Consider the following 25,435-nt stretch of genomic DNA (forward strand, 5'->3'; position numbering starts at 1 on the left):
ATATAAGACTTACTGTATGTATAAAAGAATAAGTGAAGCACAATGAAAGAATCGGGTGGTTAAATAACTGAGTAAACAAGCACTGAGTCTGGACACCCCTATAATGTATAATGATGAGAAACTTTGTAAGTTTGGTCTTCAACATAAATGTAATGGAAATTTGACATGTTATAATCAGAAAAGATTTCATAGGACCTCACAAATGTCGTTCTGCAAATGAGTCCAGAGAGTGTTGCAAAACCATTTTTATACACTGGGAATCCACCCATCCACTCTCAGACAATCCACATTCTGCAAATATTCAAGAACATGGTGTATCTACTGAAGACCGGTAGTCCCACCATTAAAGTCCCAAAGAACCACCTGGAAAAGTATCCAGGAAGTCACTGAGAATCTCAGGGTAACATCTAAGGGTCTGTAGGCCTCTCTTCCTGCGGGTAATATCAGTGTTCACACCATAACCACCAGGAAAAGACTGAACAGGATTGGTTTTCATGTAAGGAAAGCCAGGAAGAAACCAGTGGTCTTTAAAAAGAATCTTGCTGTTTGGTTCAAGTTCACCAAAGATCACCTGCATGATCCACAAGACTACAGGAAGATCTCTGTTCTCTGGACAAACGGGTCAATGGTTGAACTCTGAGCCACAGTGAGAAACATTTTGTGTGGTGATAATGCAACACGGTAGTAATCATGGTTTGGGGCTGCTCTGCTGCTTTATTGATGGAACCATGATTTCAGCATTTTATCTGCAAATTTGAGAGACTAATAAAACACTTACAGTAAATGTCTAGTTCAAGTCATTGCTCCTCAAGGAGGTTGGATGATTTTGTTGATTTAGTAATGCAAATAAATATATCTTTGTGTTATATGCTTAATCAGGTTGTCTTCCCCTTTTACAAAGACTAATCAAAATCTAATAATGTTTTAAGTCTAAAATATACAATAATATGGGCCAAACTAGGGGGTTCACAAGCATTTTCTCTGCACTGTATTTATCCACTGTACATGAACAGGTCTTTTAAAAGACACAAATGACATTGATGAACTGTAACTGTTAAAAAATGGCCTCAGAATTGAGTATGTATTGTGTAGTAGAGAAGCCACCCATAAATCTCTCCTTTTTTGTGTTGTTTGCTTTGCAGACAGTATGTTATATACATTGCTGCCCAACTGTCAAAAATGGCAGCTTTTTCGACTGTTTTAATAAGATGCTCATTTTGATAGGTTGCAGTCTGTTTTCAGCAAGGCTCTGTGGGAGTAGAAACCCTGCTGTTTTCAAATCCACCTGTGGCCAATTAGAGCAGTAATCTTGCATTCAAGCAGGCAAGTGTGACATGATTTTGGGAGCAAAAAAAACAACAACCGCTATCATGTAAACTGAAATGTGATCCAGATACTGGATTTCCTGCGTCATAATAGACACATTACCCAGCTAGACTCAACTCAACCATAAAAAATATTTTGGCTTTCATAAACTGCTGGTGTCCATCTGATTGTGATGGGAATTTATTTTGACTAGATATCCTAGCTCACATTAGATTGTTTTTGTGCTGCTTTTCTATGGTCCCTGAGGCTCATGCTTTCAACCTCACTGTGCTAATTAAAACTGGAAATGACAGGGAACTTTTTTCACCAGCTACATCGTGATTGGGCATTTCGTATTCTACTGGGAAGTAACTTGTTTTTGCTGTCAATTAAAATGGCTGAACTGTTTATAAAAAATGCTTGACTCAGCTTTTGCCTTAAGCTCTGGAGCATTTCGACTTTTACTTTTTTTAGCCTGGCAATATTTTTTTCAGTTGTGAAACTAATGTTTTTTAAAATGTGCCCTGGGCAGTAAATGTAAATTGAAGATAGAGGGGTTATATTTTTTTCAGTTGTAAAACTAATGTATTTTAAAATGTGCCCTGGGCAGTAAATGTAAATTGAAGATAGAGGGGTTATATATCAGGTGACCTTTTTAGATTGTAAACAAACTGTTGGAGAAATTGTTCATTACTCTTAACTACATCACAGGTTTAAGTAAACGAAAGTGGAGTGTATAAAAGAGCAGATTAAATGCGTGATGTTCCCACAAAGATAAAACTGTTGACAGGCAATTTGAGGAATGTTTGTTTTGGATCTGCTTTTTTCCTATGTGGATCTGCATTTGAGTGGAGTTTAGAATACAGAAATAAAGGTTTAATTGAATTTAATAGTTAGACTTCACGTGACTATCTCTTTTTCTAACCTGGTAATAATATTACCTTACAAGCAAATCATGTTTATTTTTGCAGGATGCAAGGTTCAACGCAGAGGTTGATCATATTACAGGGTACAAGACACAGAGTATTTTGTGCATGCCAATTAAGAACCACAGAGAGGAGGTACAGTATGTCTTTCATTTCCTCATTTTCTTTGTGTATTTGCTGAATATTTGTTAACTGACAAATTTAGTTTTGTCTGTTACTGGGCTTCGTAACTCCAGTCCTCAAGTGGCATAGCCTTTTTTTATCAGGTCCTCCGTTAACTAATTGAACTCATTATTTGTTTAAATGAGCAATGCCAACTCTTTTCCCAGGCTTAAGCCATGTGATGATTTAAAGAGACCTGTAACGTGATGTTTCCTTGGACTTTAATGCCCCTTGACCCTTGTTCTACCAAGAGCAGATAAAGGCAATTTCCATTGGAAGACGTCAAAAGAATTGAATGGGCAGAAGAGAAATCCCCCGTGTATAAAAAAGAAAAGTGCAGATTACCTGAACTCAAACCTAATCCTCTTGGAGTCTTTATTTTGCCTGGAGTGCTGGATTTCTCCTACATCCAGGAGAATGGCTTTGATCTGAAGGTCACACTGTTGACTGTACTGTACGTAGGTCTGCTCCACATTGGATGGAGTCATAGATGACTGGAGAATCAGCTAACTTTGTGCTTCCAGACAGAGCTTCGTAGTGTTAGCAAGTGTTCTGTCTTCCTTCCTATTGACAGGTAAGATTTGTGAGTGTTAAAACACATGGAGAAAAGAACAGTACAAGGTTCTGTACTGTTGTAGGTAATTGCTCTGCCAACAAGTAATCGTTACCTTAATTGTCCTGGGTAGTATTAAGGGGAGGCCCAATCTTGTGAAACACTTATTTCAGTAAAAATAGGAAAAATGCAATATTAAAAATGCTGATCAACCAGCTACATTTTTTCAGGGGTCCATTTGGTGTATTTCTGTTATGTCTGTTCATTTGTGAAACATAATAGATTGCTCTATGGCCTCAGAACAGTTTGGTTTATGTGATTTTCAAATTTTCTTTTTGATATTGTTGACAGACAGTCCTGCAAAAGAGAAATAGGCAATTTCCTGCATACATGTTATCTCATTAGAACAAAGTCTTTGTGTTTAACCCAGTAAACAGTCAGCTCACCCCAGTGACCACGTGTGTTGCTACACAAGAACATTAAGTACATTTCAGAGTAAATGTAAGTATTTAATTGCATGTTCCTTTGAGGCAATAAGTACAAAAATCCTACAACACAAGTACCTTGTGTAATCATTGGAGATGTTTTTCTGTGACCACTTTGAGTTCTTGCCTGTTCCTGGCGTTGTTCTGACTTCCATTTTTCCTGTAGTGTGTAAAATGCAAAAACAGTTTCATTTAAATCCAGAGACTGATTTGATGAATGTAACAGTTTACACTTTTTTTCTCCTGATTTCTTTTTTCCTCGTGGTTGTACTGTATGTGTCCCATGGTTTGGGTAATTTTTATCCTGTCTGTCAAAGTGCTGCCCAATATGTATGAAAGCATTCACAGTACACTACACGTGCAGACAGTATGTATCTCCAAACAGATTCAGAATTCATTCTGCTGCTGCCATCATTAGTTTTTTTTTCTAATGTGATCAAAAGTATACATGTAATTACCCAAAAATAATTTGTCAATTGTTGTTGTCATTCATGTTAATCTCATTATCACAAATACCAATTGCTTAACTTACAGTATACAGTATAATATACAGTTAGAAATCCCAAGATTTCTGGAGTGCTTTGCTTTTTAAAGCTTTTGTAAACTGTAGGTAGGATTGCTATTAAATTGATGCTTGTTCCTATAGTATATTTTACTTACATGGGACCAGAGAAATTCCTTAGCAGGTGCAGTAGAATAGACTTGCGAAAATGAATATGCCAAAGTTTCGTGAGAAACTATGAAAATAAATATATTTTTAAATCTAGTGCACTTTTTTATCTGTTTTGTTATTTCCCCATACAGGTTGTTGGTGTGGCACAGGCGATAAATAAAAAGTGTGGCAAAAATGGCACTTTTACTGAACAAGATGAAAAGGTAAATTCTATTTTGTATCAGTTTCTCATTATTTTTCATGACTGCTTTTGCTTTTTTTCTAGTATTTATTTGGTACTTTATCTACTGTCTCGTAGGTTTCCATGTGTGTTTACACTAAAGTCTTATAACGTAAGTTACTGTAGGTCTGCTGTATTGTTTGCATTGTTTGAGGAGCTGTATATTCAAATGCTACGAGGACGTATTCTAAGGGTCATGGTCAGAAAGTGTATATTAAAGTAATAATTAACCTGAATCTATTTATAGGATTTCTCAGCATATTTGGCCTTTTGTGGGATTGTTCTCCACAACGCCCAGCTGTATGAGACTTCAAGGCTTGAAAACCGCCGTAATCAGGTATTATCCCGAGAATTACATATTTCATGATGCAAGTGTTTATTAAGAATACAGAAGCATTTTAATTTGAAATGTGTTTACTGAGAATAAAATAATGGACCAAAGCAATCTACACTGATTTCCACAAAGGCGCAGATTACAACAAACCTTGAATTTCTCTGCAAAAGGAAAAAGCACAGCTTGATGCACTTGATACAGCCTTAAAAACTGTATTTCACATTTAGTAGGTGTTTTTAGTAAATTATGATTTAATCCTGACCTACAGTAAATGAAGTTACCTGTGATTCTACTTTCTTATTGTGTGTAAAATGACTCTTTTATTACCTGAAATGCAATGCTTAAGAAGAAGACCCGAAACTTTCCTACATACAAGTCATTAATAAGATTAAGGATACACATTCTATGCTATTTTTAGATGAATAAGGAGAAGAGGAAAGTGAACTATTTTATAACACCTTTTAATCAAAGCAGTATAAACATAAAGAGAAATTTAAAAGCACAGGCAAAAAAACACTGTCATGACACATTTCCGTTGGTGAGAGGCGTTATTAGCAAGCCATTTCAAGTTATTTCACTCGTCATAATTTTATATACACCAAAATCCTGTTACAGAGTCCTTTCACTTGCTCCATTTTTTAATCCATCACAAGTTATTTTGTTGTGCTGCATCCAAAACTATTGTTAAACCTTAACTTTAAGTCATTTAAATGTTATAGTCTGATATATCGTTCTGAAGAATGTGCATGACATACAACTTGCACCCGTCTCTGTCGGAAGTTTAGTAATTTTGCAAATAGTATGATACTAATTTATTAGTTCTTTCTGCTACATTAGGTCCTGCTTGATTTAGCCAGCTTGATATTTGAAGAACAACAATCCCTTGAAGTAATTCTGAAGAAGATTGCAGCAACAATATTGTCATTCATGCAAGCGCAGGGCTGCACTGTATTCATAGCAGATGGAGACTCTATGGTGAGTGAAATAACTATACAAAACTGAAGAGGCTTCACATTGTTTCAATTACAATGTGATATTGTAGTAAGTGTATTGTACTACAGGGAGTCACTGTTTCTGCCCTTTATACTTCATTGTGTTGACGTTTATAGTAGGACTTGTGATGACGAATTTTCTAACAAAGAATACTATCATTATAGTATGAGAGGAATGAAGCGGACGATAAGGAAAACTTTTTCAAATCTTTTGAATTACGAATTATGCTTTGTGAAGATGTAAGTGGGCTGACAAGATCCATCTTTTCCAAACATGTCTAACACAAATAGAGCAGAACTTGCCAATAGTACAAAATTCCCAAAAGGAAATTGGTCATTGGGCTGTAATTTCTACAGAATCCAAGATAATAGTTTATCCACTTCAAACAATGAAACCCAGACAATCAGATAAAGAAAAGAAACAGCCCTAAGGCAGTTTACTATATGAATTTGTTCTCCCATAGAGCACACAGTAATTCTCTAGAATTTATTTAATCTAATCTTTATTAGATTTTAATACTTTTTTGATTAATAAAAACAATTTTGTTTTTATTAATCAAAAATGGTTATTAAACCATGTTTGTTTCATATTATGAATAAATGACAGTAAAATAAACAATATCTTGATTATCCAGTGGTGACAGTTTGTTTTCAGGACTATAAATAACTGAACTGGGAAGAATGCGTGATTTTTTAATCTGATAAAATTGATAGATTGGTGCATTATTAATCTAAGCAGTTTTGTCACATAATAAAATGTATCACATACAGTATAACAGAAAACTGTTCAGTTCTGTCATTGACATTACTGGACAAAAAGGTTTAGTGGATAAAATGCTCCCCCACTGTTGCTATTGATATACATTTAGTGCTAAAAAAGATAGATTTTCAAAGATTTCAAAGCTTTCTGTGAAACAAGATGCTAGTGAAACGCACACGCTTATAATTGAGTGATAATGAAACTCAGCTAAACAGCTTAAATTAAATGGAATTAAAACAGCCAGGAAATTATAAATACACCAATGTCTAATTGTGCTATTTCGCAGCACTATGTCCTTTGAACTATAATGTTTTGGTCAAGAAAAAGACTTGAAGAAAGCTATTCAAAAACACCTGTCATCTGTTATAGCCTGGAGAATGAAGATGTCCTCAATAACTGTTATTAGTATTCATTTATTTAGCTGAGTCTTTTGTCCCAGCCAGCTTACATTTATAATAATAATAATAATTGCTTACACTTATATAGCGCTTTTCTGGACACTCCACTCAAAGCGCTTTACAGGTAATGGGGACTCCCCTCCACCACCACCAATGTGTAGCCCCACCTGGATGATGACATGGCAGTCAAAGTGCACCAGTTCACTCCCCACACATTATTTTTCAGTGGGGAGGAGAACAGAGTGATGAAGCCTATTCGTAGATGGGGATTATTAGGTTTGTAACCATTTTGTAACCATTGTAACCATTTATATAGTATTTTATTGAAGCTGCATGATTGAAGTACCTTGCTAACCAACAGCTACTGTATATCGGCAGCTATATTACCCTGCAACTCACAACTGGTAGCCCATTGAAGCTGAGCAGGTGTGAATCTGGCCAGTACCTGTGATGGGAGACCTCCTGGGAAAGCTAAAGTTTCTGCTGGAAGAGGAGTTAGTGGACCAGTAGGGGGGCGCTCACCCTGCAGTCTGTTTGGGTTCTAATGCCTCAGTATAGAAATGGGAACACTATACTGTAAAACAAAAATGTGCCATCCTTCAGATGAGATATAAAACTCACTCTCTGTGGTCATTAAAAATCTCAGGGCATTTCTCGGGAAGTGTAAGAGTGAAACCCCATTGTCCATGCCCATTTTTCCCTCAGCCTTTACCAGTCATGGCCTCCTAATAATCCCCATCTACGAATAGGCTTCATCACTCTGTTCTCCTCCCCACTGAAAAATAATGTGTGGGGAGTGAACTGGTGCACTTTGACTGCCATGTCATCATCCAGGTGGGGCTACACACTGGTGGTGGTGGAGGGGAGTTCCTAATGCCTATTATAATACACTTTGAGTGGAGTATCCAGAAAAGGGCTATATAACTGTTAGGAATTATTATATAAGCATAAGGACTTACTGTATTAACAGCAGTGCTTCAACCCTCCTGTGGGGGGATAAATCGCTCAGCTTCCCAGTTCTGAGGCCAGAGTATACTGTAGGTTGACACTATTTGTACATTAAGTGTTTTTAAAAACATTTGTAATGTGATTAATGCAGAAAGAAATAATAAAAATATACAGAATGTGAGAATGTGAGAAAAACAATGATTTTAACTTTTATGTCCAGAAAATTTTTTTAAACTACTTTTAAAACTATAAAAAATAGAAATAACAATATCTGACTTTTGAGTATTAATGGGTGAACTGGCACAGGGAGCCTACAGTATATTTGTGTGGGAAATGGGCAAAAAACAAACATGAATTTCAGCTTCTGTGCTGATACTCTTTCTGTGTTTTCTCTGTGAATGTGGTTTGGGTTTCCTGACAACAGGTTGATCAGTAAAAAGGCCCAAGTGAAGAAAAAGCCTTAATTTCAATGGTGGTGATAGAAACTGCTGACACAGTGTGATTCATCTCATTGTGTTTAAAAACTAAATATCTTTCCACTGGATGTTCTCTCTAAACAAGTCCCTATAAGGTGATAAATCTCTCTCATGGAATGCTGAAATGAAATAAAATGTTGGCAGCATTGATGGGTAATATACCAGATATTCATTTCATGGTGAACAGCTGTTAAGAGTTCAAAATGTGTCTCTCTTATTTATTACATTTTCACTTAGGCCAGCGTACCAGTTTTTGCACAGATATCTGATATGCTTAGAAAAACACACTTACGTATATTATCCCATATGCTCATATTGTGTACATTTGGTGTCACTGGCGACTGATAACAAATTTGTGTACATTAACTTTCTCACTAACTATAACCAGAAGAAAGGTAATCTTTCCATGTTTCATTACAGAACTCGTTTTCTAGTGTGTTTCACATGGAATATGAGGAACTTGGTGAGTCTCCTGAAGTTCCAAAAAGGTAAGTGAATACTGTAAAGCAGTTCTGAAGGCACCCTAGCAAGTTCCAACACAATAAAATACTATAGTAAAGCAATGTGACAGTAAAGGTGTTAAGGAATATATTAGCTCAGAAAGAATGTATAGTAATTATACATTCTATACACTTATAGTAGTTGAGACTTACAGTTATATGTAAACCATGAAAGTATCAACAGAAGTGCAATATATTGAAGTTAGGCTTCTACAATATATGTATTGTATATGTAGTACCAGATATGTAGTCTACAGTATATGTAGTGCCAGATGGAATACATAAGCATACAATAACATGCAGTATTGCTCTGAACCTTGTTTAACTAGGAGCAGTTTGAATGATGGAGCAGGAGGCTGACCAGCTTGGTTTGCACAGTTTTGCCACACTGTAATATTTCATTTTATTGTTACTACATTGATAGCTCCATGGTTCATTGATCAGTGTGCACTAAGCGGAAGTTTTCACCAGGCAGATGATGACCTGGAGTGGGCATAAAATATGGCAAGTTGCTATTCAACTGGTGCAACTTTTCATTAAAGAGAAGCAGTTTAAGTTGTGTGACAAAATAGACGTGGACATCTTGGTACAGTATATGCAGGAAAGACTGTGGATCAGATGTTAACTGTATGCGGACTACCATGATACCTACCAAGTTTGGCGTGAAACATACTGTACTGTACAAGGGTTAGTGTTAACAGCAATGTTTCATACATTCATCATGTATGCAGTAGAAATTAGAATTGTACAGTATGTGTAAAGGTTGAAGTATATTGGTCTAATACGTTTTAATAGGAATCCACCTGTGAGATGGACAGTGTTTCTCAGTGCATATTGGTGTAAAAATAATTGTAAAACTGTTCAGGATTGGTTGTTTACAAAACCCTAAAAGATTCAGTGCAACTTCATTTGAAGAAGATTTTTTAAATATGCAGGTCAATTAACTTGTTTGATTCAGTTTTTCAGATACAGGATAAACACCCTATCTGTCCCATTATGCCTGCCTAATAATTTGCTCTGGTCAGTTTTCATAGACCAGTTTAATTAATAGAAAACTGTAATTAGTTATGAAGGCTTTTAAGCGAGTCCCTACCCTCTTATTTTAATGCTGTTAAACAACTGAACTTTGAGTACGCTAAGGGGAAAATACATTTTTCTAAAATGTTTGCAGTTTTGCAGTTTGCAGGAAAGGCAGTTAACTCTCTTAAAGAAAAAAAAACATTTTAACATTTAACTCTCCTATTCCAAATGTAGCTTAAATAGAATTCTCTATTAATTTACCAACTGTACATTTCATACCATAATAAACTTTCAGAATTAGCTGTAGTAAATGGCAACTTAAAACACTTCTTTGTTAAAAATTCTGAACCCTAAGAGCAGATCAGCAGTAATACTCTTTAAAACTGCTATGAAACAAAACACGTGAACATAATGTGTCTTGTTAAGATTAATCTTCCTGTAAAGTTTTCACTATTTCTTGTTATCAGAGTATTGTGACACTTTCAGGTAGAACTTTATATTCACAATCTACTCTAAAAAATGCAAACTGTGTGCGAATCAATTATTATTTTTTTAAAATGAAAAAGTTAACAAATGCATTTTTTTCCATCTCTCTTATAATTCTGAATCAGTTCAGATGCAAAACCGTAGTATGAAAGATCACAAAATTACTGTAATCATCCCTGTATGTAAATCATGTGCATGTGGTTTAATTTGACTTAATGCACCTGACTCTGTAAGTTACTCCAGATACATTTTGAATTTCAACTATACAGTAGCAATGTAACAGGTCAACCAGGGATATTTTGAAACAAGTCCGAGAAGAAGTGCTGATCAGGTGAGGGTTTCACATCTCTTTAAGTTCAATGTAGTCAATCACTAAGGAGTGGAATGTGCATCACCCCGCCCAGACACTACCTAGATCAGACCACCCTTTCAAACCGAGCATAAGGACGGGGAGGAAACTGGTTAGGAATACCATTGTGAAACAAACAGTGACTTTGTACCTGTTATATCTCTTTTTTTACACAACAAAAGCGTCCTAATTATTGTTGATCTGCACAAACCTGGCCTATGTGGGTGAGTGGCAAGAAAATACCATAACCATTATTGATAAGTGTGCAAAAATGGTAGGGACTTAACTAGCTGTAGTTGGTGCCAAAGGTGCTTCTACCCAGTATTAACTCAATGAGCTGAATGATGTATGCACATAGTCTATATGAAAAATTGTGGTTTGGTAATCTATTTCTAAAAACCTTTAAAAACTTTGACTTTTTGAATTTGAGAAATTTACAGTAAATCAGAAGACAGGGTTATATCTTTCTGTAGCTACATTTCGGAAATCAAAAAAATAAATCTAAAGCTATTGGCGATTCATGATACTTAAAAATAAGATGATACAAAGCAATGCTGTAAGTAGTTGCCATTTTAACATGCTGATGGGGTTCATGTCTACAACCACAGTTACAATTTATCAAGATGCACCATTATTGTATCCAATTTATTCATACCTATTTTCAGGTCAATACCTCATTGTATCATATTTGAATAGTAGCTACTGTTGTATGAAGAAATGTCACATTTAGATGAGGTTATGGGAGCAATAGGGTGTAGCACTGAAGTCCGCATTCTGGAGGTTCCACTAATTTTCACTAGGACTAAGGTCTGGGCACTGTTCTGACAAGAGAAGGTACAGAACAATAATTACTAACCCACCTGCACTTTGCCAGACAGATAGATTCTATTAGTTTTTCTGGAGAATCCTTACATTTTGGCCAATGATTGTTTTTTTTTTGTGCTCAGGACACCATACTATAGTAAGGTTATCATCATATGTTTTATAAATGTTGGAAAAAACAATCTACTTGCACACTTTTCATGCTTGGATTTCAGACAAACGATTTAGTGTCTTAATGCCTGTAAAATTGAGGTACACTCAAAGTGTTTGGCACCTTCAAGTATTCCAGATTTTCCAGGGCATTATTTAAATGAAAACAGAGGGAGGAAATCCCTACATCCACAATACCTCAGAAATGTGATTCCCCTTATTAGAAATTAGTAGGTAACATTAGCACAGAGGAAGGCTGCCAATACTTATATACTGTATGTGACTGCATGGCCATGCTCAAAATTAGTGTTGAGTATCTCTTATAATGTAGCTAGCAATCTTGTAGCCACATTTAGTAAGGAAATGTGTCATTACTATTAAACAACAACAAATACTAATCCTTACTAGTACTTTTGTTTTTTCTGTTTCTACTACATCTACACAGTATCTGAAAATGTTGAGCTAATTGTAAGTAAAAGCTCAATTCAAATTAAAATTGTTTGGTACCATTTTGGAGGATGATTGTTGTTGGTGAACTTCAAGTAAAATTAGGAATTGGCTTAATTTTATAAAGGAAAGTAAGAAACGTCTTACTCTCTTCCTTCTGCAAATCTACATGCAGATCCAGGAAGTTACTTAGTGCACCATTATCTTAGAAGATCCTGCGATGACTTTGGTTCATGTTTGTTCTATTTTCCGTAATCATAAACTTATTACAGTTGATTCCCCTTTCTCTTTTTCTCATCGGAGTAACAAAGCTATTCCACATGTTAGCAGACATTTTCGATGATGGGGGTTGCAAGAAATGCAGTTTCAACTCCTAGAACAAGCGAATTATTCTAAAAGTTGAAATTGCATTCATGCATGAGATCTCTGGCTTCTCTTAAATTTTATACTTGTTTCTTTGTCCTGCGAAGCATACCCATGACATCCCTTGGGGGATTGTTAAGACCTGAGAGTTGTTTAAGACATCAGTACATTATCTATTTGACTTCAGGGACAAAACAAAGGACTCTCTCTTTTTAAAGTTTTTAACACAGACTTTATACAAACTCTTAGAAATGGTTACTATGTAGTATAGGGACTCAAAGATTGCAATGAAGTTATTTCTTGGGAGAGTATTTGCGATTACAGTATAGAAATTCTACTCCCACAAATCCTAATTATGTAATGATCAACTTAATTTTTTTCCTCGGAGTACATTTGATCTCTCATAGACTATATCACAAGAAAGTAGTCCCTAGTGCTCTGTGTAAGTTCTGTCCAGGTAGTGTTGTGGGGCATCTTTTTACTGATGTTATGTGATTGTCTGGAAGTGGTAAATATAGGGAAACAGGTCTTTTTTTCTTTGTCCACTGTTCTAAATAGGGATATTCGTTGTTCTCTCTTGGCTCTCTTGCTAGAAAATGACTCGGTCCTCTAACATCCGCAGAAACAGATCAACTGTAGCTGACTGGTCTGACCTCAGCTAAAAGGGTAGTGGCACTATGTTCGGAGCCTACATATTCCCTTCCTTGGCAACACTGGATCCTAGCCAATTTTGATATTGTTTATTTGGATGTCTCCAATGCTTGGGCCCATGGTGCCACTGGGGTATGAGCCAGGCTTGGAGTCCTGTTGCTTTTTTGATCCTCAGACTGGGGTTCCACCGACTGCAGGAGGGAATCCTTGTGTATGTACCCTTTAATGTTCTGTGTGTGAGCACTTAAAATTAATGTTAAAAAAAAAACAGTGTGGTCACAACCAAAGAAGGTCCTGCAGATGGAACTTTATATTGTTGGAACCCTCTGTGACATTTGTGTTACGTCGCTGTTCCTGAAGTACAACATACTGTACCTGTATGTGAGCACGGTGGTTTTCATTTCAGGGAAAGCGGAAATATGCTGATTCACAAAACAAATCAATGTAATTTTCACATGCATGACAACGTCTGCATCTTCCGTACAGAAAGTGTCAGACCAACAGTGTCAGAGACAGTTTATAGAAGGTAAATGTATTGTAATTGTTTCAATAGATCTTTTTATTAGAAGCCCTAATTCCAAACCTACAACATTTCGTCATGTGTTTATTTCTGCCCCAGGGACTGTGATGTTAGTAAAATAAACTACATGTATGCGCAGTATGTGAAGAACACAATGGAGCCCCTGAATATTAGAGACGTCACAAAAGACAAGAGGCTTCCCTGGACAGTGAGTACACACAGCTGTTCTCTTTGGAAATGCTATGTTATCAGCAATCACACAATTTGTTTTCTGCTGCCACAGAAACTGACCTGTTTTTTATATGTCTTTTATCCCTCTTGTTATTTATTTGATAGAATGAGAACACAGAAAATTCAAGCCATCAAATAAAAAGTTTGCTCTGCACCCCAATTAGAAATGGGAAGAAGGATAAAGTGATAGGTATTTCTACTTTCTTTCATAAACTTTTTTCTCATTAGTTCACAATTTTCTGAATGATACTGTGTATGTGTGGGTTGCTAGTTTTGATTTAATTACTAATTTAACTTTTTGTTGTGGCCCATCCATATCAAAACGGCTGTTATGAATGAACAGATAATAAGCAGTGATTAATTTGGATTTGTCTAGTTAGAAATAGGTGTATATTTATAATATAGTATTTTGAATACTATTTAAATCTATTAAATGTTTGTAAAAGTCTGAAATATTATGAATGTTAATTGAATACTGACTTATTATTTTCTAAGTTCATTCATCTGACGTTTCACCTGTTTTACTGTTTGTACATTCAGAAATGTCTGTTCCTTCATTTGACTAACTTTAAGGAAAATAAAATATGACATCCCCTACTAGAGGCAGTGACAGAAGGTGACTGTAACATTATCTTTGTGGTTCCTCATACAGCTTGTACACAATAGGCTATAATCAATAGAGTACAAAGTCTACAGGAAATCAATCTTTGTTTTTACACCACATTTTTATGAGTTTATACTGTGAATGGAACAGGAATAAAATTGAATTATGAATAGTTATATCCACAATTATGTATGAATAGATAGGAGATAGGATCTCCTTTTATAAAAAAAAACAATCCTATTCGACATAGAAAATAATATTGAAATGGAAAAGCACCATGAATTCTAATAATAAAAGTATATCTTTGAAAGATCAAGGTAAATTGGATTATGTTCTGTAGCTGTAGTTGTAAGAGTGATGGTACTATGAATATCAAGTCACTATTTCAGGAAGTATTGCTGGATGACAAAAGTGGATATTACATATAAACTGGAAATTATTTCCTGACAGAAATGTACAGTATATACCCCTCCTTTTCTGGGCTGATGTGATACCTTTCATATGAATGCATTATGCAAATAACAGATCAGAAGATTAATTTATTGACATAGTGAATTGAGTTCAATAATTTCAGCTTTGAGTAATGCAAGTGGGGAAACAGATACCTACCACACTTTTAATTCATGGGCGCTTGTAGGCACGCCGTGCTGTCAGTGAGGCTGTGCCTCTTCTTCAGTTGGTGCTGAAGCTTCAGGACAGGACTCTGTTGCCTGTAAAGCCAAAAAATGAGTGGCTTGAAGGTGTGCAGGTTGGTGACTACCTGCACTTTCTTACTCTCCTGTGTGTGGTTGCAGGGTTTCTAGCTGCCAGCCTACAAAATCACACAATTGACTATTCCTGATCGGGTGGCTATAGCAAAAATGATTATTTGCTTTTGACATCTTGTAAAAATCTACTGAATGATAATGATGAGGACTGTAATTTTAGCTTATAAATTTTAGAACTTAGAGTTTACAGTGTATTAGAAAAACAGGATCGAATTTTATATTTGTACTTTTATAGAATAACTCGACAAGAGGTGTTTTTTAAGTCTTTATGACCATCGATTTCGGTTCTGAAAGTATGAAATGTGCTTGTTTCGTAGGTGTTTGTCAGTTGACGAACAAAATGGATGAAGCCTCCAGGAAGATCAAAGCCTTTAACAGAAACGATGAGCAGTTCCTTGAAGCCTTTGCCATCTTCTGTGGGCTGGGAATCCAGAACACACAGATGTATGAAACCGTGGAGAGAGCCATGGCCAAGCAAGTGGTTACTCTGGAGGTAAGCAGACCAAGTGCCAGATCTAAAAACCTGTAAAAGTAAACTAACTGTTGCTCCTATTAAAAGTTAAGTAAAAATGAATGAATGAAGCCAAACACCAGAAGTAAAAAGATGGGTATGCTCCTGTGGTGTCTTTTATGTTGCAAAGGTTTCATGGTTTCTGTGTGCAGTATGAATATAAGAGTAAATCTGCTTTTCGGTTCTCCTGCTTCCACTGATTGTTTTAAAGACCGAAAAGCAGTCTTCACCTTCCCTGTTCTGGAGCTGTCACAGTCAAGAGTACTGAGTGACGCCAGCACTCCACAGCAGCTGACACCCACCAGTGTGTTCTCAAAGGGCCTTGCTCTTTACTGAAAAGATTGAACTTTATAGGAAAGATAGGATTGTAGGCATTGCATATTCTTCATGTACAAAAAACTGGCTTCACAAAGGTCTTGTGAGCCGGTTCTGACAAGATAAATAGTCAGGCTTTGTCTGTCGCCTGAGCTGCCAGATGAGTTTTGGGATTGATTTTTTCTCTGTGAAAGTGAAAGGAGAAGCACAGCCAAAAGCTACAACATAGTCAGGATGATGGAAAATACATATTTTATTTGTTTTTGCTTTCATAAATATGTTAAATCAGATTATGTCTGGAAAAGCCGGGTGACCTGGTTAGTACTTTGGCAGTACTTTATCTGAGAGTGAAATTAATATTAATAATATTTTTTCTTATTTCTTTCACCTCTTGTTTAATAAAAGCACGCTTTGGCAGAAAAATTATTCCAAGAGAAATATTGTCTTTTGAATGTCTGAAACCCTTCGTGATGATGTATTTAATAATGATTTAGAGGGTGTTCAAGAAAGGTAGACCATCCATTTTGGCCCTGTCCTGTTTTGAAGATCTACAGTTCGGGGTTAGGTCTATAGATTTATCTTTAGGATGCTTCTAAAAGATAAGAAAACCACAGTAATTCAAGTCTGTAAAATCTGGCAGGCAAGGACAAGTGACCTACCGTAAGTGTTGTGTACAGCATTTGGAATCACTCGATTAATTCTAAGCTGAATTTAAGAAATCTAAGAATTTATTGTTCCGGGGCTACCAGCCACACTTATAAGAAGAGCCCTGTGGATATACATAACAAAATACCCCCTTCCTTCTTTGAAAACCTTACATTTTGTGTGGCTTTTCCTCTTCTCAGTCTTACACTCTTTTCTTGGGAAATGTTTTCTTTTCTTTTACAGGTGCTCTCATATCACGCATCAGCAGCTGAGGAGGAAACACAGGAGCTGCAGGTAACAGCGGTAAATTCCATTTTATTCATCCATCTTTTTCATCCTTTTGACAAGCAGGAGTGCTCCTGTTTGCTTATGCTCCGTGTTTACTTACAGTACTAACATGCAATTATCGCTATGCTGTGGTCAGAATGTATTACAGTCTAATGGTCTTATCATTACAAAGGATAAGAGGATTTAGGAATATGTGCACTACGGATTACACTAAAAATGTGCACCAGATTTTGTTCTTTTGTCCTCTCATTCCAGAAAATATATGCTATTTTAAACACAGCTTCAATCTCTGTGTTCTAGTTACATTGACATCCTAAGGTACTGGAATGGCAAATCTCTTGCAAAACTCTTGAAGTGCAGTCAAGCAATTTGTGTTTGGGATCAATTCAAATAATCAATACAATATAATTTACATATGTACATTCCATACATAGATTTAATCATTTTAGAAAATTATAATTTGTGTTCAACCCAGTGATTTCAAGTGATCATAAGTATTGATACACATTCAATTGAAGTAAATTGCGGGGTGTGACTGTCTTCCAGTTCCAACATACTGTACCTATACCAAGACCTTTCCAAAAGTTTAGATGTATTCTAGCTTCATCAAAAGTTATTCTACTGCTTTGGTACAGTAGATATATGATTTTCTTATATACTGTATACATTAAAAAGCAAACTTGGGTTTGCTTTTAGAGTTTTGTACTATGCTTCTTTGCAATATAAGTCATGGATTGGTGAATTTAGCCCCTGTATTCTGTTAGAGATCTTTCACTCTGAGTGGGATCATCAGAGATAGAGAGTGGTTATCTTTGTTGAGAACATACAGTAAAGCCAATAACTCTCAGCTCTCAGTATGTGACACATACTTGAAAAGCTGTAGAGAGTGATTTTGTTATACCACATTAAGCCGTGTGTACGATGATTTTTTGTTTGATTTCCCTAGTGTAATGGCAGTATCTGGAAAGTATATTTCAAAACCTGTTGCTTTAAAATTTAAGGACAGGTCACAAAGGTATGTTTTCTGCCAGGATTCTGGTTTTGCCTTGTAATGCTGCTCTTTCACCAAAGGAAATTAGATTAAATCAGGCCAAGGCTGTGGTCCCAGAATAACACATGATATTTATGAGAAAAAATTAAAAAGGCTGACCAACATGCTAACACCTTAACTGCTTAGATAACATTAAAATCCTTTTGAGCTCTTAAGAAATCATCCCATTTTAAAAGGATAGTTTTAAAAATTGCTCTGAGCATAGAGGGCAAGTGAAACTGCTGGGAAAACAAGCCCAGAGAGGAATCTAAATGACTTTAAAATCTATGCCGTGACCTACCATACTTAATAATATGCAAAAAGGAAACAAAACTTCCATTCTAATGTATCCAGCATGATAATAAAATACTTAAACTGCTTTAGCAGGGCTTTTGGAAACAGATATTTATTTCTAATTCAATGCAAGCACTTAGTGGAGCCGTAGTGCTGTACTGCTTGTTTAAAATAACATTTAAATATTTTAGGACATAAACTTATAGACATTCAGTCTGTCACATATTCAAAAATATCCTAATTACTTGATGCATGTACAGTACACAGTGTCTAAATGGAGAAAATGCAAAAAAATGGATGGCACAAAATTAAATTAAATTATTAATCCCTAAGAGATCTTCAGTCATTTTGTTTTTACTTCCTAATTTATCTGAGTTGAGTTAAAAGTGTTCCTAGTGATATTAAAGGGAATATTTCTGTTTGTTTCATATGTATAGCTGTAGCTGATTTTATACTTTTACAGTCTTTCATGGACTGGAGTCTGAAAAGACCAAAGTTATGTGTAAAAAACTGCTTCGCACACAAGAGAGCAGAGATTTCGTGTCTTCGTTGAACTCCAAATAAGGATTTGCTCAGCCATCCCAGTTTATTTTAGAATGCACTGGAGTGCAGGCTTTCATCTGTTTTCTGTTACTAGACATGAAACCTTATGCTCCCTAATTTAACAAAAATGTCCACAAAGTGACAGACTCTACAGGGTCCCCTGGGTTCCTATAATGTGCCTGTGTGGCAGATGTTAATTCCCATTTTCCTTCCCATCCAAAAAACTATCCTTCTTGGGTTACCACTCCATTTGTTTCTGTACATCTAAGCCATTGTGGATAACATTAGCATACTTCCTCAGAGGAATAAAGTCAAATGGCTTAATCTCCATTCGCAAGTTTAGTGGTTGATTTTAAAGCATCTGAGTGATTTAAGTTATGTTAGGCAATATGTGTGGGTAAGCAATGCTTAGATTAAAATTTCCTCATCTTGAAAGACCTGTAGGTTTTGGACAAATAGATAAACCCAGAAAGGTGCTCACCACTGGACTAGGCTGAAGGGGCTTTTTTTCTAAGTGTTGCTAAAATAATTGACTTTTCACTGAATTATACCCCCTTTTTAGAAAAGAACATTCCAATATAAGAATCACATATTATTTATAATTTTTGCTGTATAAATAATTCATTTTAAATGGTGGACAGCAGGCCTCAACAAATAGAAAATAATACAGGTAATGGTTGACAGAAATGACTCTCTACTGCAGTGTAATTGTTTAAAATAACGGGAGAAGTTAAAGCAAGCCTTCAGAGCCCACAGGGAATTTTATTTATTCAAAGCAGTACGTCTTTACGGACGGAAGAGCTTACTATGGTGCATGATTGTTTAGGCAGAGCAGTTTCATGTTGACGATGAGCAGTTTTTTTAGGTTGATGGTTGAAATACAAAGTTGTTTTGAAGCTACAGGCTGATCAATATAGTTGCAAAACAAATGTAGGTTTTTCCCCCAGTAAAGACCTGAAAACCATGTAAGCAATAACCAGAATGCATATTTCCCTTTAGGATTTTTTAAAGTTAGCACTGTAAATTAACACTATCAATGTCAAAGCAGATAGAGCAATACTAGAGCTGATTCTGTATATGATTCTGTATATCATAATAAAAATATATGAACACATATATGAATAAATATGAACACATGTCATTATGTATACTTATAAGGTATTGTATTTTGTGCTTATATGAATGGCATTGTAACATTGTTCAATACCTTGTTACTGGACAGTTTAGAAATACTAATACTCTGAAAGGATACTAAATCTAATAGGCTTCATTCTCAAAAATACAGTAAATTATTATGTAAGCAGCATCCTATTAGACACATGTAATAACCATTATTATATACTGGCATCTGTCTAATTCATGCACACCAGTAACGTCAGCAAAGCTCATATACACTGTTAGACTTAATAATTACACTGTAATTCATAAGGTACACCTGAAGATAGTAGGTCTCAAAACTATTGTGCTACACATTAGCACTTTTAGCACATTTAGCACATTTAGCATGGGTGAGTTTGTGATTAAATGTGTGAGTTTTCACATTTTCTCAGATTTGAGTGTGTACATGTATGTTTAAGGCATACAGATTCTTCTTTTCATTGTTTGTGAATATGGCATTTCATTGTGCAGGTACTTTATTTTTGGCTTACATGCTTGCAAGTTAATTAGAACCTCTTGTGAATGAGTTCTTATATGCTGTGGTCATGCTTCATGTACAGTGACAGCACTCACGGAGTGAAACCTCCCGTGCATTGCTAGTCCTGCAAACTGCCCTGGCCATCTGTCTCCCTGAGTGGTCTGGTCAGGGACTGGAGGGAGGCCCCTCAAAGCAGAACTGTCTGACATTATCCAGAGTAATATATGGGCCTGCAGTCTGGTGCAATGTGAGCTTCACTGATCAAAGATCATTTAACATTTATGAGAGATGCAGGGCCTCTTTGGGGAAAGCGTTCTGCACTCTCTAGGGAGGTAGGTATGAGGGCAAGGAAATTAAAAGGGATTTCTTTATGTCATGAAAACGTAACCTGCTTCAAAAATATTGATGTCCTTGTACCGTATTTCCTAACCTCATTCAGACAGCTGTGACAATTGTAAAAGTGGCGTTCTTGAATCAGCATACCTGTTTTAAAGAAATGGATGTTCTGAATCGAAACATGGGAGGGATAAGGATGACAAATCAATCTCACACAGCTGTACCTAGTCACCATCATTATCATATTAGCTACATATACTGTACTGACCTCAAACGCCTACCTTTGCATTTGTCTCAAGCATCCCTCCTCCACCTCTCTGAATGGGTTCAAGCCTCCAGTACTTAAACTACAGTAATTAAATGCTGACAGATTAAATGTCAGCATTAACCAAGGGTGTGAAGCAAACTTATCTCACTAAGTATTGCAAACGTTCAGAAAGCATTCAATTCTAGGATGTTTTTCAGAATTGCAAAAGAAAACTCCAGTGGGGCATGTGAACATTCAGTTGTTAGCTAAAACACATTTACGTCTAAGATATCGTTTTTATGCAGTTTATCTATACTGTCTATATTTTATTCAAGCACATAAATGTCAACAATTGTTTGATTGATAGTTTTAACTTGTATAAGACATAACAACATAACAAAGTAAACAGGTGTTCAGCTGTGCACACTGTCCATTTAAAAACTGAAATAGCCTAATTTAAAAGAAACCTATCCACATCTATACCACAGCTATCCAAAACCTTTGTAGTTCTTTATAGAGCACTGTTCTGTCAAGTTCTAGGCCAAAACAGTATTGTTTAGAATCACATAAATGTCAGATGTTGAAAGACTCATAGGTCTTTATCAGGTACTTCAGAATTTATGGTGTCCCTAAGTTCTATAAACATTGCATAGTTATTTTGTTTTTCAGTGAAACATTTTCTAAAGAAAAGCAGCATGAATATTTACTTATAATAGCCTGATAATGAATTACAACGTTGGTGGCCTGCAGTAGGAAAGAATGCAATTCATTTCAAAGTTCATTTGGTGCACTCTGTTGTGATAGTAATCGGCTGCCTCAGTAAAGATGAATTAGGAACAGAGTTCAATATTTTTGTTTAGAAATAAATGTTACCATACCTCAGTGTCTTCAGAACCTTCATCTATTTGTCACATCTATTCGATATTATTGTCTATTATTGGGCATAGCCTATTATTGGGCGGAGCAGTGCCACTGTGGCTGAGGATCTGAGCCTGTGGCTGGAAGGTTGCCGGTTCAAATCCCGCAGCTGGCAGAGGAATCCTACTCCGTTGGGCCCCTGAGCAAGGCCCTTAACCCCAACTGCTCCAGGGGCGCTGTACAATGGCTGACCCTGTGCTCAGAACCCAGGCTTCTCTCCCTGTCTGTGTGTCTCATGGAGAGCAAGCTGGGGTATGCGAAAAGAAGAATTCCTAATGCAAGAAATTGTATAGGGCCAATAAAGTGATGTTGTTGTTGTCTCAATACTGTTTCTCCTGACTGCCTTGATGTGTGGCATTCTTTTCAAGCTTCATGTTTTCTCTTCCGAAGGCTGCCACTGTGCCTTCTGCTCAATCCCTCGGCCTGCTGGACTTCAGTTTCAGTGACTTTGATCTCTCTGACGTGGAAACGACACAGGCCGCAATTCGGATGTTTACAGACCTCAACCTTCTGCAGAATTTCCAGATGAAGTATGAGGTACTGGCAAATCACACATCAAACTGAGAAACACACATTCGTCCAGCCAAAGTAAACCCCTAACGAAGGCGTACAATCAGTCCTTAATTTTCATGAACTGCATCTCATTAAAAAGCATTGAAAAGATGGCAAGACTCCTCGTTCAGATTGGCTCTCTAGAAGAAATTCCTGCCATAGCAGAATATAATTTGGGTTTTCGTTGACCTGAAATCAATCACAGTATTTTAAAGCTTCCCACTGTTGCAAGTTATTAGAAAAAGAAATTGCTTAAGTTAAACAGGCAGGACCTTTCTTGCTTTTATATTAATTAATAAATCTGTTTTCCATTTGCTTTCAATCTAATTAAATCTGCACTGATATTATGTATCTTACTGGTCACCTACCGTATATGAACACTTGAACTCTAACAGCCATCTGCTCACAGCATAACTTGTGCATAATTATGAACTACTGTATTCTAACATCTTGGCAACTGCGGAAAAACTGAGGCATAGCCTACTGTATCTTGACATTTGTACCCATAGATCAAACACATGCAGCTGCCCAAATATCCTGCACGAACTGGCTAATTTCGGTAACCCAAGGGCCTTATGTTCTCTAGTCTTTTGCAGGGATAATGTGTTGACGGCATGTGTTGTCTTTCTCCTGACAGAACCTTTGCCAGTGGATTTTAAGTGTGAAAAAGAATTATCGAAAAAATGTAGCTTATCACAATTGGAGACATGCTTTCAATACTGCTCAGTGTATGTTTGCAGTTCTCAAAACTGGTCGTTTTCAGGTAAGCCTTTCTTCGGGTGGCATTTCATTTTTTTCTTGCTTCTATAGTAGTCAACAGAGTGAACCATGTAAAGGCATTTTAGATTTTAAATAATTTATCATTTTTAATAATCAGAGAATGAAATAAACATAATATTCTTGTTTTTCAGAATAAACTCAATGACTTGGAGATTCTGGCACTGATGATTGCAACATTAAGTCATGACCTGGATCACAGAGGTGTAAATAATTCTTACATTCAAAGGTACCAATATTTCTCCTTTGAAAGCGTCTTTTATGAATACAGTTCCTTAGATTCTTGGTTATGCTTGTTCAGTGCAAAGCTGTGACCTTGATCTGAAAAGAACATTAAGTTACAGAATTAGCTAAAAGAAATAAATCACGGTAACCATTTAATCTTCCTTTAACCGTTAGCCAAACAAAATCCCTTTGAAACCCTTTATTAGTTTTTTTGTTCCTACAAATTATTCATAAACTCAGAAACAATACTTGGATAATGGCACTTCCATCTGAAGAGCAATGAGATCTCTAATGAGCTAACTGTCTGCAGGTGATACTGTGTCAATTATACATCCATATTTAAGCAGGTTTTTGTGTATTTGATCAGGAGTGATCACCCACTAGCGCAACTCTATTGCCATTCAACAATGGAGCATCACCACTTTGACCAGTGCCTCATGATCCTCAACAGCCCAGTAAGTGCTTACTGAAGAAATGTCTCACCATGTTTTATTAGTGATGTGCAATTGTTATTTTTTAGTATAATTCACCTGGACCATGTGCCATTTAATAATGCTAGAGTGTGCCCGCAGTGATCATTTAAAATGACTCTCTCCAAGGCCATTTCTTGTTTGAACATAGTGCACCCAGACTATATGATTTAAAGATTTATCATAGCAGTATTAATATTTAAACCGATATTCTTATTTTCCTTATGTGTCAGTATTAATGTGACCTCAAAAATGAACCTGATTGTTGTCACCCCAAGTGAGTTAAGTTAGTCAGAAATGCCCAGAAAATCTGTGGTCAATCAAATGAATATGTGCAATATAAGAGGAGGCTTTTCCTTACACAAATTGGGAACATGGATAAAGCTAACCATATCAGCTATGTTGTTGAAGCTGACACCCTGGCTTCTTACAGAAACAGCTGGATAAGATCCTTGTATTAATAAGCTGCTAAATAGAGGCAGAAAAGCCTCCTCTATTTGCAATCTGTACGACTTTCATAAATGTCCACTGTCTTGCCGGTGCTATGCTGATGACAGCTCTAAAAGAACAGGACTTTTAAATTACATTTTAGTGCAGAAAAAATGAAATCATGCAGCCCCTCACTTTGAGCAGGTGTGAACTGCTAAGCACTTGCATATCAGCTCATCATGCCCAATTTAAGAAAAAATATTGCTAAGAGTATGTCTCTTGAAGACGTATTACCAATAATTACTCCTAACACAGCTTTCTCTAGAGAGTGATGGGAGTCATTAAGGGAGTCAATTCATTACGAAAACAGCCAAAACTGACAAACACTACAATTTCGTGACACTTTAAGTTAATTAAAGTCCCGTTAAATAAACCCCTACTAGTGGCAGTATGGCCTGAAACATTTTTCTTTGTCATAATTATCAACTGGTTGATGTTATTCTGTGGAACTTTACAATTCATGGAATAAGTAATAGTTGAAGAATATTGTTAATGCAATAAAGACAAAAGTAGAAATCCTACCCATAGCATTCTCTATCTGAGGGAGGAGCTCAAGAGTTCACTGCACTGAAAATATCTGCCTTTTAAGGTGCTGAGCCTCTTCCCTTGCCTTTTCTTTCTGGCTGTTGTAGTTGTATAAAGGAGACCCAGCTATGTATTGAGGCATCTGCTTCTCCTTTGTTTTACTCTTATTTCTGCACTGTCACATGCGGCTGTGTGAGAGAATTGTGCGACCGGATATTCCCGTTATATTAATGAGTTACCAACCCCTTCTTTTCCAGGGAAACCAGATTTTGAGCGGCCTTTCCCTAGAGGAGTACAAAACAACCCTGAAGATGATTGAAAGGGCTGTTCTTGCCACAGACCTGGCTCTGTATATGAAGTACGTAACAGGTGACAGGTGCAGGGACTCAGGAAAAATGCAGCCTGCAAAGCTTCTGAAACGGGAGCTAGATAACCTATTTCATAGCTTGTGTTGCACAGTGCGTACCCACTGTTTTCATTGCAATTAAATTG

The 25,435-nt window shown here is 36.4% G+C and overlaps 1 protein-coding gene across 5 annotated transcripts in view; it reads left to right on the forward strand.

The window, feature by feature from the left end:
- LOC148677652 (cGMP-specific 3',5'-cyclic phosphodiesterase-like) overlaps nucleotides 1-25,435 on the forward strand; it is a 65,839-nt gene that overhangs the window by 31,589 nt on the left and 8,815 nt on the right. For 3 of the 5 annotated variants that reach the window (XM_088616160.1, XM_088616243.1, XM_088615988.1), the window contains 15 exons: nucleotides 2,277-2,366; nucleotides 4,236-4,307; nucleotides 4,572-4,661; nucleotides 5,496-5,633; nucleotides 8,653-8,720; nucleotides 13,427-13,546; nucleotides 13,640-13,748; nucleotides 13,877-13,961; nucleotides 15,460-15,635; nucleotides 16,857-16,916; nucleotides 22,296-22,442; nucleotides 23,095-23,220; nucleotides 23,369-23,463; nucleotides 23,827-23,914; nucleotides 25,201-25,301. In XM_088616160.1, coding sequence (XP_088472286.1) covers nucleotides 2,277-2,366; nucleotides 4,236-4,307; nucleotides 4,572-4,661; nucleotides 5,496-5,633; nucleotides 8,653-8,720; nucleotides 13,427-13,546; nucleotides 13,640-13,748; nucleotides 13,877-13,961; nucleotides 15,460-15,635; nucleotides 16,857-16,916; nucleotides 22,296-22,442; nucleotides 23,095-23,220; nucleotides 23,369-23,463; nucleotides 23,827-23,914; nucleotides 25,201-25,301 — 1,565 coding nt within the window. The remainder of the gene's footprint in view (nucleotides 1-2,276; nucleotides 2,367-4,235; nucleotides 4,308-4,571; nucleotides 4,662-5,495; nucleotides 5,634-8,652; nucleotides 8,721-13,426; nucleotides 13,547-13,639; nucleotides 13,749-13,876; nucleotides 13,962-15,459; nucleotides 15,636-16,856; nucleotides 16,917-22,295; nucleotides 22,443-23,094; nucleotides 23,221-23,368; nucleotides 23,464-23,826; nucleotides 23,915-25,200; nucleotides 25,302-25,435) is intronic. The other 2 variants (XM_088616076.1, XM_088616331.1) reach the window with 2 other exon arrangements.

This window comes from Lepisosteus platostomus, chromosome 1 (assembly GCF_059453375.1).
Source record: "Lepisosteus platostomus isolate fLepPlt1 chromosome 1, fLepPlt1.hap1, whole genome shotgun sequence".
Lineage (NCBI taxonomy): Eukaryota > Metazoa > Chordata > Actinopteri > Semionotiformes > Lepisosteidae > Lepisosteus > Lepisosteus platostomus.